This window comes from Otolemur garnettii, unplaced genomic scaffold (genome assembly GCF_000181295.1).
Source record: "Otolemur garnettii isolate 467f Iridium unplaced genomic scaffold, OtoGar3 scaffold00001, whole genome shotgun sequence".
Taxonomy (NCBI): Eukaryota; Metazoa; Chordata; class Mammalia; order Primates; family Galagidae; genus Otolemur; species Otolemur garnettii.
In genome coordinates this window covers 38,588,872-38,604,344 of record NW_003852396.1, presented here as the reverse complement: position 1 = coordinate 38,604,344, position 15,473 = coordinate 38,588,872, and the positions used below count along the sequence as shown (strand labels likewise).

The window sequence follows — 15,473 nt, the reverse complement described above, 5'->3', positions numbered from 1 at the left end:
CATTGTTGTTTGGCGGGCCCGGGCTGGGGATTCGAACCCGCCACCTTAGGTGTATGTGGCTGGCGCCTTAGCCGCTTGAGCCACAGGCGCCGGGCCAGCATCAGGTATCTTGAGGATTAAGTTCAAACTTCTTGTCTTCTCTCATTTCATTTCTTTCCATTCTCTCACCCCTGGCTTCAAGCTCTTTTACGTTTTTTTTTTTTTAGAGACAGTCTCACTTTGTCGCCCTCAGTAAAGTGCTGTGGTGTCACAGCTCACAGTAACCTCCAGCTCTTAGGCTTAGGCGATGTTCTTGCCTCAGCCTCCTGAGTAGGTGGAACTACAGGCACCCACCACAACACTGGGTTATTTTTTTGTTGCAGTTTGGCCAGGGCCGGGTTTGAACCCGCCACCCTCAGTATATGGGACTGGCGCCCTACTCACTGAGCCATGGGCCCCGCCTCTTCAAGCTCTTTTTCAAACATAAGCAATAGTTCCTAGACTTTGCAAGAATCATTTTCTCCCTCTTTCCTTTGTTAATTTCTATTCATCCTCTAAGAATCAGTTTAAATCTTGCTTTCTAGGAGACCTACACAACTGTAATTTAGATACTCCTCTCTTCTGCTGTTTCAATCTGTGTACCTCTCAATCACTGTTATTGTAAGTGTGGGGCCAGGTGCCCTTGACCGGGCAATTGAAAGGGCTTCGACCTCCTTACCGTTACCACCACCAGCCTAGCAGACTAGCTACGTTGGCATCATCTGGACTTGTCAGAAACACCATAAAATATTGACTCCCCCTCTTCAAGTCCCTCATACCCCAGATCTGGGAAACAGACTTGAGCATTGCCTCCTGTCTCCTTACCAGTTGACTCACAATAAAGCTTTTTCTTTTATTGAAAACTCGTGCCACGTCCCTTGAATGAAGGGCTCAACTACAACTTGAACTTTACCTCAGAAATGAAAACAGCGTGACCTAAACATTGAACATAAATCTGAAATCTAAAAAAAGTTAGTGGAGTGATATTGACTCTGTACATGTCTGGAAGTGAGCCCATCGCTTAGTAGCATCATCACGCCATACTCAGCTTGTTCATCTTTTCCTTAGTTTGTTGAATTTTTTTTCCTTTTTCCCGCTTCAGTTCACTCTCCAACATTGACACTCAAGAGTCTGCAGCATATTTTTCTATGAACTGATTATTCAGCCAGGCGAGGTGGCTCACTTCTGTAATTCTCGCTGTCTGGGAGGCCGAGGCAGGAGGATTACTTGAGCTTAGAGGTTCGAGACCAGCCTGAGTAAGAATGAGACGTCCTCTCTGCTAAAAATAGAAAAATTAGCTAGGCGTTGTGGTGGGTGCCTATAGTCCTATTTGGGAGTCTGAGGTAGGAGGATTACTTGGACTTAGAGGTCTGGGGTTGCTATAAGCTAGGCTGATGCCATGGCACTCTAGCCTGGGCAACAGAGTGGGACTGTCTCAAAAAAAAAAATCAACTATTCATATTATTTGTCTATTTTTCTGTTGAGCTGTGTTTTTCTTACTAATTTATAGTAATTCTTATTTATGTGGCAAATATTTTTTCAGTAGTTTGTTTCTAGGGTTTATTTTTGTTGTAACTTTTTTTGTCAAATGTTTTATTGAGAGTAGACATCTAGAGTACTGTAAAACATGCATTGTCTGTAGATTCAAAAAGGAGCAAGCCACACTGTCCTCACTTGTAAATTGTGTCAGGCTTGGCATACATGGTGGAGATTAATGAAGTATTTAGAGTAGGTTTTTTTTTTTTTTTTTCAGAGACTCACTTTGTTGCCCTCATAGTGTGCAGTAGTGTCACAGCTCACAGCAACCTCAAACTCTTGGGCTTAGGCAATTCTCTTGCCTCAGCCTCCCGAGCAGCTGAGTCTACAGGCGCCTGCCACAATGCCCGGCTATTTTTTTTCTTTTTTTTTTTTTGAGACGGAGCCTCAAGCTATCCCCCTGGGTAGAGTGCCATGGCATCACGCTCACAGCAACCTCCAACTTACGAGCTCAAGAGAGTCTCCTGCCTCAGCCTCCCAAGTAGCTGGGACTACAGGCGCCCGCCACAACGCCTGGCCATTTTTCGGTTGCAGCCATCATTGTTGTTTGGCGGGCCCGGGCTGGGGATTCGAATCCGCCACCTTAGGTGTATGTGGCTGGCGCCTTAGCCGCTTGAGCCACAGGCGCTGAGCCGGGGATCCATCTTTTAAGAGTGATTATTGAAAACCTTAATAGGAAGAAGCAAAGGATGTATACCAAAGAGAGTTCCAATGAATGGATCTCCCATAATTTACCTAACCATTTTTCTTTAGTGTTGGGTTTTTAGATTGCTTCCACATTTTTGTCATTATACTAGCAAATAACGTTAGCAACAACACCTCTATGTTTATTTTCATGAATAGTTTCCTAGAAATGTAATTACTGGAATAGGACAATCAGAATGTTTTTTATATACACTGCCAAATTGCTTTCGAGGGGGGGAATTCCAATACACTCACCAATGAGTGTAAGCTGAACGAGGTTGCAGTGGGCTATGATGACTCCAGCCAGGCAACCGACAGACTCTGTTTAAAAGAAAAAAAGATTCAGGGGCGGCGCCAGCCCCATATGCCGAGGTGGCAGGTTCAAACCCAGCCGCGGCCAAAAACTGCAAAAAAAAAAAAGGTTCAGGTTTGGGTTCAGCAAAAAGAAAAGTGAAGTGTAACGAACTGATCTGGGTTTACTAGAGAAGGGAAAGGAACAGCCTTTGGGAACAAGAAAACCCAGATTCCAAACTCATTTCTGGCATACTGTGCCCGTCATATATCATTACAGCTCCTCTCTGAGCCTTAGTTTCCTGAATTCGGTATGTTTGACGACTTTATGTTTTCCACCATCTTCAGATCGAGGACTCTTTAGTTTCCAAACAGAAGTGGAACTGATGTTTAATGGAATGGATGAATCAGCGTCTTCTGCGAGCCGCCAGCTAATCAGTAGCAGGCACTTCCGGCACCGGGACAAAGCGTTTGAAGGCTCCAAGATCGCACTTCCGGATAATTCAGGCTGCGCACTAAGCTTCTGAGTCCGCGAGCCGCAGCCTTGCGACTAGAGTGCCGCAACTGCGCATGCTTCCGGCAGGCGGGGAAGGACGGGGCGGGGCACTAAATGGGGCGGGCCGAGACCCTGACTTGTCTCGCGGTTACTGGGCGGGCGCGAGCGCGCGAGACTCGGGGGCGGCGCGGGGAGGGGCTTAGTTCGAGTGGGTTCTGCGGGTCTCAACCACGCGTCACTCTGAGCGCGGGGTCGAGGCCTTCTCATGTTGGGTGGTCGCGCCGGAAGTGGCTCTGGCGGTGTTGTTTTGGTGTTGTAAGTAGCCCGTGGCAGAGTTTTGTTGTTAAGGGGGCGCGGCACCGCACCGCTCCCTTCACCTTCCCTGCAGCAGCCATGGCAAAAGGCAGAGTAGCAGAAAGATCTCAGACAGGGGCACTCCATACGACCCCCGCAGGGGACAGGGCATCAGGAACGCGAGGTCTCGTGGCGTCGGGCGATGGAGACCACCTGAAGGGTGAGTGGATCTGGGGACCACGCTAGGCCTGGCTAAGGGGCACTAGCGTGCAGGGAGGGTCTCCAGAGGAACTCCAGCAGGTCCTGGGGGGTTGCAGGGAGAGAGCGGGAGCAGAGAAAATGGGGGAGTTGTGCTTGGGCCCTCGCGCAGCACAGACCAGACAGCTAGTAGGTGCGTTGTAAATGCTTTTGTAGTTGAATTCGGTTAAAAGAAGAATGACGCTGGCTAGTTGCTCAGGGAGATTGTAAGGTTGATAATAAGGAAGCTAGGCAGAGCTAGAAGGAAATTTAGCATTCATTGCGTTGTTTTTGCAGATGAAGAAACTGAGGCCCATAGTGGGTATATGACTTCTGCAGTCATGATGTCAGATTACTAATGTAGTAATTAAGAGCGAGGACTTAATATTGCCAGGTTCCTGGGTTTGAGTCCCTGCTCTACTACTATTTACTTGTGACCTTGAACTTGTAACTTAAAAAAACTCTGAACTGTAAAATGAGGATAATAATAGTACCTATTTAATAGGTTGGTGCTGGGATAAATCGTATAAAAGATTTAGTGTAATGCTTGAATTGTATAAAGTAATGGCTGAATAAATGTTAGCAATTATTGTTAATAGCTAAGATCACTCATTCTAATCTAAAGCCTATTTCCTATTACACCATCATAGTATTTCTTGGGGCTCTAAATATCGTTTTAAGGGGAAAAGGAAATTTGGCTTTGGAAACTAAAGTCTTGAATTCTGCCGGGCGTGGTGGCTCAAGCTTGTAATCTTAGCACTCTGGGAAGTCGAGGTGGGTGGATCGCCTGAGCTCAAGAGTAGGAGACCAGCCTGAGCCAGAGCAAGACCTCATATCTTAAAAATAGCCAGGCGTTGTGGTAGGTGCCCTATAGTCCCAGCTACTTGGGAGGCTGAGGCAAGTGAATCGCTTGAGCCCGAGAGTTTGAAGTTGCTGTGAGCTGTGATAACATGGCATTCTACCCAGGGTGACAAAGTGAGACTCTGTCTAAAAATAAATAAATAAAAGTTAAAAAAACAAAGTTTAGAATTCTGTCTTGGCATGGAATTGATAGTTCATTCCTTTTATTTTTTTTTTAAGGGACAGAGTCTCACTTTATTGCCTTCAGTAGAGTGCTATGGCGTCACAGCTCACAGCAACCTCCAGTTCCTGGGCTTAGGCCATTCTCTTGCTTCAGCCTTCTGAGTAGCTGGGACTACAGGCGCCTGCCACAAGGCCCAGCTATTTATTTGTTGCAGTTTCGCCAGGGTCAGGTTTGAACCCGCTACCCTCGGTATTTGGGGCTGGCACCCTACCCACTGAGCCACAGGCGCTGCCCTAGTTCATTCCTTTTTAACAGCTGAACTGGTTAAACTCAGTAAATGCTTTTGAAAATTATAAACTTTATTGTTGTTTGGCGGGCCCAGGCTGAATTCGAACCCTCCAGCTCAGGTGTATGTGGCCGGCGCCTTAGCTACTAGAGCCACAGGCGCTGAGCCAGGTCTAGGTTTCTTGAAAGAATGTTTTCCAGATAAAACATCTGTAAAGATTATCATTTGGTTTGAGTTAGCCGTCATATATTAATGTTCTTCTCTTACTGGGTGGGGGGGGGTCTCTGTAGCCCTCCTCTGGAGTGGCATGATCACAGCTCACTATAACCCTGAATTCCTGGGCTTAAGCAATCCTCCCCTCTCAGCTTCTTGAGTAGCTAGGACTACAGGTGCCTACCACCATACCCAGCTAATTTTTAAATTTTGGTAGAAACGGGGATCTTGCTTTCTTGCCTGGACTGGTTTTGAACTCCTAGCCTCAAGCAGTCCTCCTGCCTCAGCCTCCCAAAGTGCTAGGATTACAGGCGTGCTGCCACACCCAGCCTCTTCATTGTAATTTAAGACTACTCCTAGGACTGTTTTTCTCAGTATATGGGTCATCCATGTGAAGGGTGTGAAATCAATTTGATGAGTAATCAAATGATGAGTACTTAATACAAGTAGAAGGTTCAGAAACTGTCAGAGTGCTTTGCGCGCACAGGGAGCAGGTATTGTTTTTTGAAATCTTTTTTTTTTCAGTTATGTAGATTTTGTGTGTACCAGATATAGAATACATTGCTTATTGTGGAACATAGTCAAAAATGTTTGAGAAGCACTCTCCAAGTTGGTTTTATTGGTGTTAGAAGATGGTTTTTGTTTTTTGTTGTTTTTTGAGACAGTCTCTGTTTGCCCTGGGTAGTGTGCAATGGCATCACAGCTCACAGCAACCTCAAACTCTTGGTTTGGCTTGAGTGATTCTCTTGCTTCAGCCTCCCTAGTAGCTGAGACTACAGACTCCTGGCTAGTTTTTCTATTTTTAGTGGAAATGGGGTCTCACCCTTTCTCATTCTGGTCTCAAACTCCTGAGCTCAAGGGATGCACCCACCTCAGCCTCCCAGAGTCACGGTGCCCAGCTGGAAGACAGTTTTGTTTGGATTTGAGTAATAAATCACCCTCAGATTTCTGTTCTGGATCCTGCTTTGTTACTTTGCTTCAACAAATACTCCTCAAGCGTCTACTATGAGCAAGATAGTGGCTTAGAGGAAGAAGGATGCTCCAATTACTGATAAATGGGATCTAAGAATAGATTTGGCAGCTGGACATCAACTAAAATATTAGTATGATTTGTTGATACCAATCTCAACCCAAATATTATACATAAGAAATTTTTATTTCTGCCTGCAATCAGTAGAAAACCCAATTTGAACCCTTGCTGCAAGGGAATGTATTGTTTCATGTAAGTTAAAAAGTTGAAAAATCAAGAAATGAAATAGGATTTAGGAGCTTCAGGCTGGAACTGGTAGCTCAGTATCTTCGGGATCAGATTTCTTTCATAAATTGATTTGCTTACTTGATGTTAGTTTTACCTTAAAGTTTAGTTCTCTTCAAAGCTGTAAGTAAGCTAAGTACTTCCTTGTTAATTTTTTTTTTTCTTTTTGAGACAGTCTCATTATGTCACCCTCCGTAGAAGCCTGTGGTGTCACAGGTCACAGCAACCTCAAGCTCTTGGGCTTAAGCGATTCTCTTGCTTCAGCCTCCCAGGTAGCTTGGACTACCTGTGCCCCTCACAAGTTTTTTTTGTTGCAGTTGTTTAGTTGGCCCAGGGCAGTACAGTCCCACCACCCGATTGTATGTGGCTGTCAGCGTAAACACAAGGGGCGCCCAGCCTTCCTTGTTAATTTTGAGACTGTCCTAAGCATTACCAATAGAAGTCTTGATATTCACTGAATAGATTGCATCAGATCAAATACTCATCCCTGAACCTGTCACTGTTGCCAGAAGATAAAAATAACCTGAATCGCTCAGAATGATTTATGTTTCTTACCCAGAAAAGGGAGTAGAAATTGGGTTAAGTCAGTTTTCCTTGTGATGTATGGTGGGTCACTTGACTTTTTCTTTTCTTCTTTTTTGTTTTGTTTGAGACAGAGTGTAACTTTGTTGCCCTCGGTAGAGTGCCATAGCTCACAGCTCACAGCAACCTCCAGCTCCTGGGCTTAGGCGATTCTCCTGCCTCACCCTCCCAAGTACCTGGGACTACAGGCTCCAGCCCCAAGGCCTGGCTATTTTTATTTTTTGTTGCTGTTTGGTGGGGCCGTGTTCAAACCCTCTACTGTCAGTATATGGGGCCAGTGCCCTACTCACTGAGAAAAAGGTGCCGCCTGACTTTCTTTATTTGTGCTTAACCTGCTGTAGGAATGAAGAAAGTGAACTTGTATCACTGATTTTTGGGTTTGATAGCTGTAAAGGAAGGATAAGGATTTCAATCTAAGGTTTTGGTTCAGAAGATACATTTTGGAGTCCAAGGTCTGACATGGAAGGAAGAGAAGTGAGGAGTCCAACAAAAGGGAGAAAATGGAGAAAGTAAGCTCATGGATGAAAAAGGTGATCAAACAATGAAGAATGGAATATTGGAATTTGAAATGTCCAAGGTAGAGTAGTTCCAGGTGATGTGAGAATTTAGTATATAGCCTTGGAAAAAGGTGGCTAAAGTTGAACAGTAATGAAAATCTTAAGAATTTTGAGACATGGTAGATCAGAATAATGAAATCTTTTCGGATTATGAAGACGTTTACTACGCATTGATCTTATCCTTCAGTAAATGGGAGGATCTATCTGAAGGTGGGTAGGTAATGGTGATGATATGTGGTCTGGAAAGCAGCAGGATTGCAGGTTTGTAAGCCTTAGAGAATGAATGTTTTACAAGATTAGAAGTCCTGCTGCTTCTGCTACCTATAAACATGGCTTTTTTTTTTTTGGCCAGGGCGGGATTTAAACCCGCCACCTCCGGTTTATGGGGCCAGTGCCCTACTCCTTGAACCACAGGTGCTGCCAACATGATTTCTTTTTTTGTGTGGGGTTGGTTTTATTTTATATCTGTGTATATACACACACACACACACACACACATATATATATATATAAAATTTTTTTTTTTTTTGAGACAGAGCCTCAAGCTGAGCCCCTGGGTAGAGTGCCATGGCTTCACTGCTCATAGCAACCTCCAACTCCTGGGCTCAAGCGAGTCTCTTGCCTCAGCCTCCCAAGTAGCTGGGACCACAGGCACCCGTCACAAGGCCTGGCTATTTTTTGGTTGCAGCCATTATTGTTGTTTGACGGGCCCGGGCTAGATTCGAACCCGCCACCTTAGGTGTATGTGGCTGGCGCCTTAGCCGCTTGAGCCACAGGCGCCGAGCCAATATATCTGTATATATTTTTTGAGACAGTCTTGCTCTTCCACTTGGACTAGAGTGCAATGGTGTCTTCATAGCTCAATGCAACTCCAAACTCCTGGGTTCTAGAGATCCTTCTGCCTCAGCTTCGGAATAGCTGGGACTACAGGTCCACAACTGTGGTGCATATCCAGTTAAAGAAAGTTAGATCAGGGCAGTGCCTATGGCTCTGGAGTAGGGCGCCGGCCCCATATACCGGAGGAGGTGACAGGTTCATATCCAGCCCCGGCCAAAAACTGCAAAAAAAAAAGAAAAAGAAAGATCAACTTAAGGAGGTGGTCAATTATAGGGAGGTGGTTAACTATGGAGGTTCTACTGTACTACTGTTAAGGTGATTTACTCAAATGTAGAGTTGCTTAAGGTTGTCTATTGATTATCTATTAGGTGCCCAATGGTTTGTTCAATCTTTGCTCTTAATAAGCTTATGCCACCATTAACATAGGCATCCATATATCCCCACCATTAACATAGGCATCCATATATTCCCCCCATCCCCCCCCGCAAGGAATAGTAGAATTAAAGGGGACTTTGAGTTTATAGAAAGACAAGATTACTTACTGGGCTGGTGAAAAGCAGCGTTGAAGAAACAGGTGGACATTTAGTTGTAGATTAAAAGATATGAAAAGAGTTAACAGCCTTTCTAACCTATCTTGCTCTGGTTCTCTCTGTATGTATGTATGTATGTGTGTGTGTATAGATAGGTAGATGCAGTTTTGTATTTTTTTTTCTTTTGGAGACACAAGCTGCGACCCTAGGTAGAGTGCTACGGCATTGTAGCTCACAGCAGCCTCCAACTCTTGGGCTCAAATGAGCCTCTTGACTCAGTTTTCCTATTTTTAGTAGAGATAGGATCTTGTTCTTGCTCAGACTAGTCTCGAACTCATGAGCTCAAGCAGTCTACCTGCCTTGGCTTCCCAGAGTGCTAGGATTACAGGTGAGCCACCATGCCTGAGATTTTATTTATATATGTGTATATACACACACACACACACACACACACACACACACTTTTTTTTTTTTGAGACAGAATTTGACTCTTGCTGCCCTGGCTGGAGTACAGTGGCATCATTATAGCTCACCACAACCTGGAATGCCATGATTCAGGCACTTCTTCTGCCTCAGCTTCCTGAGTAGGTGGGACTACTGCATGGCACACACTATCACAGGTTTTAGCAATATGGGTTCTCGGCTCTTGCTCTTCAGTGGTCTCAAATTCCTGGCCTCAAGCAATTTAGCCTTCCAAAGTGCTAGGATTACAGGTTTGAGCTTTGTATCATGCCCCAGCCTTGTACCATGGCAAAGTATATTTTTAAAGAATTAAACAGGTAATATAGTCTTCTTAAATTAAAAATGAAATAAGGTAATTAGTATGCTAGGTCTAAGATTAAACTATAGTGTGTTTTTCTTCACATTATGAATTCAGAAGTCCTAGGTCAAAAGTCAGACGGAAGAAAGGTGTCAGACAATGTGTTTAACTGGACTACAGAATATTGTAATTAACTACCCTGAGTGTTTCTCTCTAATTGCTACTTGTCTTACAGTTGGGTGATGAAATATATAGACATTTGAACAAAATTAACCTCTGTATTTTACTTGATACCTATTTTCCTCACTTCCTAAAATTAGGCAAGTGTTTATAAGCATTGTGTTCAACAGCAATACAAGAAAATAAATGATAAGAATTCAGGCTGGGTGCGGCTCATGTCTGAGGTGGTAAAACCTCATATACCTAGTCTGGGCCATAGAGCCAAGGCGCTCTCTCTAAAAAAATTTAAAATAAATTTTTTTTTTGCAGTTTATTTTTGGCCGGGGCTGGGTTTGAACCCACCACCTCTGGCATATGGGACAGGCACCCTACTCCTTTGAGCCACAGGTGCCACCCTAAAACAATTTCTTAAAACTCAGTGAAACAGGGACATTTAATTTTGAGGTTCTGCTACCTTTCACACAAACTAGTTTACAGGGAATGTTAGTAATAAGCTTTAGGTATACTCCTGATAAACCCAGAGGTTAGCATGTAATTCATAGAGTTCTAAACATGGATAGGTTATAAATCTTGTTTTTATGATAATTCTACATCTAAATGTATAGCATACACATTTATACTGTGCCTTCCTATGGCTGCATTAGACGAATGTGCCATTTAGCATTTATAGCTGCTCACAAGGGTGCTTTATATTCATTAACCTCCAAATCTGCCATTATTCTGATTCCTAGTCAGAATCATCCCATTATCTTCTTTTCCAATCTCCTCCCAGGTCAAAGTACTATTAGAGAAAATAAGACTCATACTCTCTTGGTTTAAGTTCACATGGTTTTCTAACTTTAATTAGGATTATTACTGGCAAACAGTAATCCTTTCATAGCACTTTCCAAAGGGGCATTTCAGGTCTCTTCAAATTAAAATTTTACCTTCTTCTGCTCATAGCCAATGACACTGCCTCCTGCTTTATTGAGGTCCATAATCTCTACCTCAAATCTGTCCATAAAATTGTCTTCCTTTATCCCTTTTCTTTAAATGCCAGCACCCTTTCTTCTAGATCTTTCTTTCTGAATTCACTCTTCTTCGTTTAACTAAATCTTCAGTTTTTCCCTCTTTTAAGCACTTTTCTGTAATTATAATAGGCATAAATCCAGACGTGGTGGCTCACACCTGTAATCCTAGCACTCTGGGAGGCCGAGGTGGGTGGATTGCCTGAGCTTAGGAGTTCAAGACCAGCCTGAGCCAGAGCAAGACCTCATCTCTAAAAATAGTCAGCAGGGGACTTCACCTAATGTGCATGATGCAGTGGTACATTTCAAAACTATTAAGAAATGAGTATGGCTCGGCGCCTATAGCTCAACCGGCTAAGGCGCCAGCCATGTACACCTAAGGTGGCGGGTTCGAATCCCCAGCCCGGACCCGCCAAACAACAATGACGGCTGCAACCAAAAAATAGCCGGGTGTTGTGGCGGGCGCCTGTGGTCCCAGCTACTTGGGAGGCTGAGGCAGGAGACTCGCTGGAGCCCAGGAGTTGGAGGTTGCTGTGAGCTGTAATGCCACGGCACTCTACCCAGGGGGACAGCTTGAGGCTCTGTCTCAAAAAAAAAAAAAAAAAAAAAGAAATGAGTATAATTGTGATGGATGTGTTACTTGGTTCAATGTAAACATTTTACATTGTATATCGAAGCAGTACCCTGAACCCCATAAATGCATCAGTGTATAAAGTTATGATTTAATAAAAAATAATTATTAAAAAAATAAACAACCAAAAAACCTCACACTAACTAGCACTTGTGGATACAGACCAATATTAGTGACCTTTAGGAACTCACTTAGTAGGAAGTGATTATATCACAGGTAAGCAATTTTTTTTGATATTTTTATTGGTATTTTTATTGATCCAAAACCTGAAATGCTACAAACTATGTATTGTTTACTAAGGAGATCTGAAGAAAGGACTTTCATGTTTGGATCAGCTCATGTCCCATCAGAAGGCTATTTGTTAATAGCTACTGTGTCCCCTGATTAAAGCTACCTTCCCTGCTCAAGCCAGATACATAAATACTACCATACTTATTTAGCTTGAAGTGCTACTTCTTACAGGAAGGCAAGCAGATGGAGAAGACCCGATTTTCTGGTTGATGCACATCTTATCTCTGAGTTGAAAGAAAAAAGATGAATAAATTATAAAATATCTTCCTTAAAAAAATAATAATCAGGCGTTGTGGGTACCTGTAGTCCTTGCTAGTTGGGAAACTGAGGCAAGAGACTCACTTGTGCCCAAGAATTTGAGGTTGCTGTGAGCTGTGACGGTACGGCACTCTATCGAGGGTGACAAAGTGAGACTCCACCTCAAAATAAATAAAAATAAATACAGTAGACAGAAATTCACTCTGAAAAAACATAATTTAACTTTAAAATCCTGCAGCTTAATTCTCTTACTCTTTCATTTTTCTTCTCTTTTTTTTTTTCCCCTCCTTTTTCACTTAGTCTGAAATGAAACCCTTTTGAAAAGGCCAGACACAGTGCCTCGTGCCCGTAATCCCAGCACTTTGGGAGGCTGAGGTAGGAGGACCACTTGAGGCCAGGAGTTGAGACCAACCTGAGCAAGAATGAGGCCCTATCTCTGCAAAAAATAGAAACATAAGCTGGGTGTGGTGCTTGGGATGCAAGAGAATCATGTAAGCCCAGGAATTTGAGGTTGCAGTGAGCTATGATGACATTGCTACACTCTAGCCCAGTGGTTCGCAACCTGTGCTTCCTGACCCCTTTGTAACAATGAAAATACATTGCAGCATTAGGAAGGTTGAGAACCACTGTTGTAGCCCAAGCCACAGAGTAAGACCCTGTTTTTAAAAAAAAAGGAAAGAAAGAAACCAAAACTACACTTTTGATGGTAATCCACTCAAAAATTTTTGTAACTTTTGGTTAATTACTCTTTTACTTTCTTTTCTTTTTTTAGGGAAAATGAGTTTACTAAGACTCCTCAAGATATGCATTGAATTATAACCAGGGCAAAAACGTAGTGGGCAGTTAGGCATTTCTTATTGTAAGAGTCAGCAGAGACTTCATATTTGACCTACCTCAGATGTTTAAAGTGTGTTTTTAATTCTTTACCACAACTTAGGATACTTATCAGTAGTACATCATTGCATTAATGATGCAGACTATTAAGAAAGTAGACATGCCTGGTTTATTGCTCCATTGAAGTCCATCTTTTGTACATTTTGTGATCTCAGTCCTTCCTGCAGCAAATTATAGAAGTATGATATGATCAAGTTTCTCTCTGTTTTTTTTTTTTTTTCTTCTAGTTTTTGGCCAGGGCCGTGTTTGAACCCGCCACCTCCAGTATCTGAGGCTGGACCCCTACTCCTGTGAGCCACAGGCACTGCCCAAAATGAGATTATTTTGTTTTAGATTTTGTTGTTGTTAAGTTTGGCCGAGGCTGGGTGTGAATCTGCCACCCTTGGTATATGGGTCCAGCACCCTACTCCTCTCTCTGCTTTTTTTTTTTTTTTTTTTTTAATTGAGACAGAGTCTTACTTTGTCACTGTTGGTAGAGTGCTATGGCGTCATAGCTCACAGCAACCTCAAACTCTTGGGCTCAAGAGATTCTCTTGCCTCAGCCCCTCAAGTAGCTGGAACTACAGGTGCCTACCACACCCCTGGTTAGTTTTTAGAGACAAGGTCTTGCTCTTGCTCAGGCTGGTCCTAAACTCCTGAGCTCAGGTAATATACCTGCCTTGGCCTCCCAGAGTGCTAGGATTATAGGTGTGAGCCATTAAGCCTGGCCAAATCTCCTTTTTGAGATTAAGATGAAGCATAAGCTCTGCACCCCTAGCTCAGTGGCTAGGTTGCTGGCTATATACAGCAGGACTGGCAAGTTTGAACCTAGTCCAGGCCTGCTAAACAGCAGTGACAACGACAACAAAAAAAGTAGCCGGGCATTATGGCAGGCACCTGTAGTCCTAGCTACTTGGGGAGGCTGAGGAAAGAGAATCACTTAACCCCAAGAGTTTGAGGTTGCTGTGAGCTGTGATACTACAGCACTCTACTGAGGGCAACAAAATGAGACTGTCTTAAAAAAAAAAAAAAGATGAAACATAGAATAATAGGGACTGTTGGTTGACAAAGTTTGGCTGCAGAAAGAAAAGAATAAATAATAGGGACTGGTTGAAAGGTTAGACTGATTAATATGTTTAGGTTACAGAAAATTAAAAGATAATTTTTAAACTACATTTATTTTATTTATTTATTTTTTAGAGACAGAGTCTTACTATGTTGCCCTCAGTAGAGTGCTGTGGCATCACAGCTCATAGCAACCTCCAACTCCTGGGCTTAGATGATTCTCTTGCCTCAGCCTACTCACTGAGCTATAGGGACCACCCTTTAAACTTTGTATTTTTTTTTAATTTTTTTTTTTTTAAGACAGGTGCACTTATTAACCCTCAGTAGAGTGCTCTGAAGTCACAGCTCACAGCAACCTCCAACTCCTTGGGCTTAGGCGATTCTCTTGCCTCAGCCTCCTAAGTAGCTGGGACTACAGGCGCCTGCTACAACACCTGGCTATTTTTTTGTTGCAGTTTGACCGGGGCTGGGTTTGAACCCACCACCCTTGGTACGTGGGGCCACTGCCCTACTTCCTGAGCCGTAGGTGCTGCCCTAAACTTTATTTTTTAAATACTACAATTTTGGGTGGCACCTGTGGCTCAGTGGGTAGGACACTGGCCTCATATACCAAGGGTGGAGAGTTTGAAGTTGGTCCCAGCCAAACTGCAACAAAAAAATAGCCAGGCATTGTGGCAGGCGCCTGTAGTCCCAGCTACTCAAGAGGCTGAGGCAAGAGAATCACCTAAGCTCAGGAGTTGGAGGTTGCTGTGAGCTGTGACGCTACAGCACTCTACCAAGGGTGATATAGTGAGACTCTGTCTCTAAAGAAAAAAACAAAAAAATACAATTTGAAAAACCTTAAAGAAAACCTACTTTAGAATAGGTAAGACTAATTCATATTTAGTATATCAAAGTACTAACTTAAGCAATTCTTATTTCCACACAAATTACAGGATAAATATAAATGGATTTTTTTTTCTTTCTGTAATTTTTTGTCTCTATTGATTCCAAGCAGTACCACCTTTAGTACAAACCCATCTTATTTGCCATTGTAGGGCATGGCTAAGCATGGAATACATCAGCAGGATTCCAAGCTGCTTCCCTGTGACTCTGATGTTCAAGACCAATAGTTATAGTTCTGGCAGTGTGGCTGGATTACTTAATTTTGGCTCCAACATTTGCTAGCTGAGACTTAACTCTCTACTGTATGTACATGTGGTCACAGCAGGCCAAGAGCATGATTTGAGAGTTTATTCTTTTTTTTTTTGAGACAAGAGTCTCACTAAGTTGCCCTCTGTAGAATGCTGTGGCATCACAGCTCACAGTAACCCCAAACTCTTGGGCATAAGCGATTCTCTTGCCTCAGCCTCCCCAGTAGTTGGGACTATAGGTGCCAGCCACAATGCCCAGCTATTTTTTTTGTTGTAGTTGTCATTGTTGTTTGGCAGGCCCAGGCCTGATTTAAACCTGCCGGCCCTGGTGTATGTGGCCAGCACTGTAACCACTGTGCTACAGGCCCCGAGCCTGAGAGTTTATTCTAAAATGTGGTATGTAGGCTTGGCACCTGTGGCTCAAGTGGCTAAGGC

At 43.3% G+C, this 15,473-nt stretch overlaps 1 protein-coding gene across 1 annotated transcript in view; it reads left to right on the top strand.

Annotated features, from left to right (window-relative positions):
* Positions 1 to 3,228: 3,228 nt before the first annotated feature.
* The window catches only part of TMEM41B (transmembrane protein 41B), a 37,343-nt gene continuing 25,098 nt past the window's right edge, over positions 3,229 to 15,473 (top strand). Inside the window, exon 1 of the mRNA XM_003781087.3 lies at positions 3,229 to 3,539. Coding sequence (XP_003781135.1) covers positions 3,419 to 3,539 — 121 coding nt within the window. The 5' untranslated portion in view covers positions 3,229 to 3,418. The remainder of the gene's footprint in view (positions 3,540 to 15,473) is intronic.